Raw genomic sequence first — 2638 nt, forward strand, 5'->3', positions numbered from 1 at the left:
TGCACGGATGGGCAGAGGGAGGTCAGTGCGGCTCGCTTGCCGCAGCAGCGCGTGCAGGCGTGCGAGGACGCACACCCGTCAGTGCAACGAGCCGGAAGCTGGCGTCAGGCTCAACCGGCAAACACTAGACACTGTCCCTCCGGGTCAGGAGGAAGAGGCTCGCCCCACGGGCCAGGGCCAGGGATGGACCCGAGATGAGTTAACACTGGAAAGGCTGAGCCTCCAGCCTACAAACCACCACCAGGCCCGGCCCGGAGTCACAGCCGCGGCGCGGGCGCACTCGGACAGGAGCCTGCGAGGCGGAGGCACCGTCCCTGCCCCGGGCGTCCCGAGGCCACGCCAGGTCGGGGAGGGTTTACAGACATTGACTCCAAATCCACCCCCAACTGCACCAAAGCACCAGCAGCGCCTCCTGTCCGCCGCGGGAGAGACCCTCCCACCCCGCGGTTCTTAGGGCCCCGTCCACACACCACCAGGCCCGGGAGGCAGGGCCGAGGATGGGAAACCAGGAAACCGCAAGGATCGCGAGTAAATATTGACAACCTGGAACCATAACGTCTGGAGGAGCTTAAAGTCTATGTAAAACTAAAACACACAACAACAGCACCCAAGGCCAGAGGCAGGAACATGGCGTCAGGATGGCCCGGGGTCCTGGCCTTGTCCGGGAAGAAGTAAACAACTCACTTGCCAACAACTCTAATGGGCCAAGGCTTCGCACCAAACAGCCTCGTAGACGGGAGTGCGGCGTGGACACACCAGCCAGCAGGCCAGTAAGGGAGACACTGGGGCCCTGGCCAGGGTGGCTCAGCGGGTAGAGCATCAGCCCGTGGACTGGAGGGTCCCGGGTTCAACTCCGGTCAAGGGCACGTAGCTTGGTTGCAGGCTCATCCCCGGCCCCAGGTGGGGGTACATGTGGGAGGCAACCAATCAATGTGTCTCTCTCACATCGATGTTTCTCTCTCTCTGTCTCTCCCCCTCCCTTCCACTCGCTCTAAAAAATCAATGGAAAAATATCCTCAGGTGAGGATTAAAAAAAACCAAATACTTAAAATGCTTGATTTATCCAAAAGATAGCAAAGAGAAAAAAACAAATAAGAACAGATGGGACAAATGAAAAACAAAGAGTAAGACGGAAGCTTTAATGCCCCCAAAATCAGTAATTACATCAACTGTAAGTAGTCTAAATACGCCAACTAACAGACCGGATAAAACAAAACAAGACAAAAGCCAACCGTCTGCTGTTCTAAGAGACGCACCTTAAAGGGAGAGACAGACCAAGAGGAATAGGTGGAGAAAAGCACGCTGTGCCAGAAAGACCACGCCGAGCGGGGCCGCTACACGGTACCAGGCAAGGCCCCGCCTCCCACGAGAGAAGCGTTTCCATAGAAAAGGCCCCCCGAGAAAAAGGGTCCCTTTAACAAGATATAACCACCTTCCTGTCCGTCCCTCAATACACAGCTGCAGATAAGAGGCAGGACTGGGAGAAGCCGTCTACAGCCACAGGGGGAAGACATTCCTCCCCCAGGAGGATGAACAAGGTGGGAAGAACAGGGAAGCTCTGAACGTCGCAGCGCAGCCTGACCCAACCCGCGTGCAGCAGGTGCAGACACTCAGCAGGGAGCACCCCGGGGACCTCGCTGGCCACAGAGTCGCTGCCGACGACCAAGGGCTGAGCCTCAGTGTGTGTCCCCCACACCTGCCGTGCTCGGGGTGGCCCCCCACCCTGGCACCCAGGCCACCGGAGCCCCTCCTCCCCCCCCCGCGGCAGCTCAGGGCGCTCACCTGGGAGAAGAGCGAGTTCCTGTGCACCTTCCTGTAGATGAGTGCTGGGCAGATGAAGCAGATGAGGCTCCCCATGGTGGCGCCCGTGAGGCCCAGGATCGTCTCCACTGGGGACAGAGGGACAGGACGGGACGGGTGACAACGGGCTCCTGGAGGGACGGAACGGGAGCTTCCAGCCCACACGGCGCCCCCGACAGCCTGGCACGGGGGCCTAGCCAGGCCTCGCCCTTGGTGCCCACAGGCCACTCGGGACCATGCGGGCAGTGTGGCTGCTCTGCCCACGGTCACGTCTCAGGCGGGCTCCCTGCTCTGCACCCTGTTTCCTCCCTAACACACTCCGTCCCTCGGGTTCTGGTGACACTCGCTTGCCCATCCGCAGGGGGCGGGCGCCTGACGCAGAGGCCCCGCTCAGGGCCTCCCTCCCCCTGGGGAGGCACCACCTGAATCGGGGCGACAGGGAGGAGCTGCTTTCAAGACACAAATGGGGGACCCCGACACGGAGCAGAAGACCCTGAGACGCAGTGGCCACCGAGTGCCCGTGGGTAACGGCAGGATGAGGACAGGACAGGATCGTGTGGTGGAGGGGGGCCCAGAGCGGCCCTCCACTTACCGTTGGGGATCATGATCCCACCAACCATGGTCCCAAACACGACAGAGAGGGTGAGCGCTTTGAACCGTAGGGGCGGCATATAGCCTCCAGCGGCGAAGGTCCCGTCTTTTTGCTGCGAGGGAGGAAACACAGGAAAAGGTTTGGAGGTGCGGTTTTCCCACGGCCACCCTGGGGGCGAGCACTCAGGGCCTGGCCGGCACGGAGGCCCCACCGCTGCGGCCGAGCAGCTGTGACGTGAACCCGCAA

At 61.2% G+C, this 2638-nt stretch overlaps 1 protein-coding gene across 1 annotated transcript in view; it reads right to left on the bottom strand.

The window, feature by feature from the left end:
• Window positions 1–2638, bottom strand: part of SLC38A10 (solute carrier family 38, member 10) — a gene marked incomplete at its 3' end in the record, with an annotated part of 25465 nt that overhangs the window by 9928 nt on the left and 12899 nt on the right. The window contains exons 9-10 of the mRNA XM_014528390.1: window positions 2393–2504; window positions 1783–1889 (exon numbers count right to left, since the gene is read on the bottom strand). Coding sequence (XP_014383876.1) covers window positions 1783–1889; window positions 2393–2504 — 219 coding nt within the window. The remainder of the gene's footprint in view (window positions 1–1782; window positions 1890–2392; window positions 2505–2638) is intronic.

This window comes from Myotis brandtii, unplaced genomic scaffold (genome assembly GCF_000412655.1).
Source record: "Myotis brandtii unplaced genomic scaffold, ASM41265v1 scaffold632, whole genome shotgun sequence".
In the NCBI taxonomy this organism is placed as follows: Eukaryota; Metazoa; Chordata; class Mammalia; order Chiroptera; family Vespertilionidae; genus Myotis; species Myotis brandtii.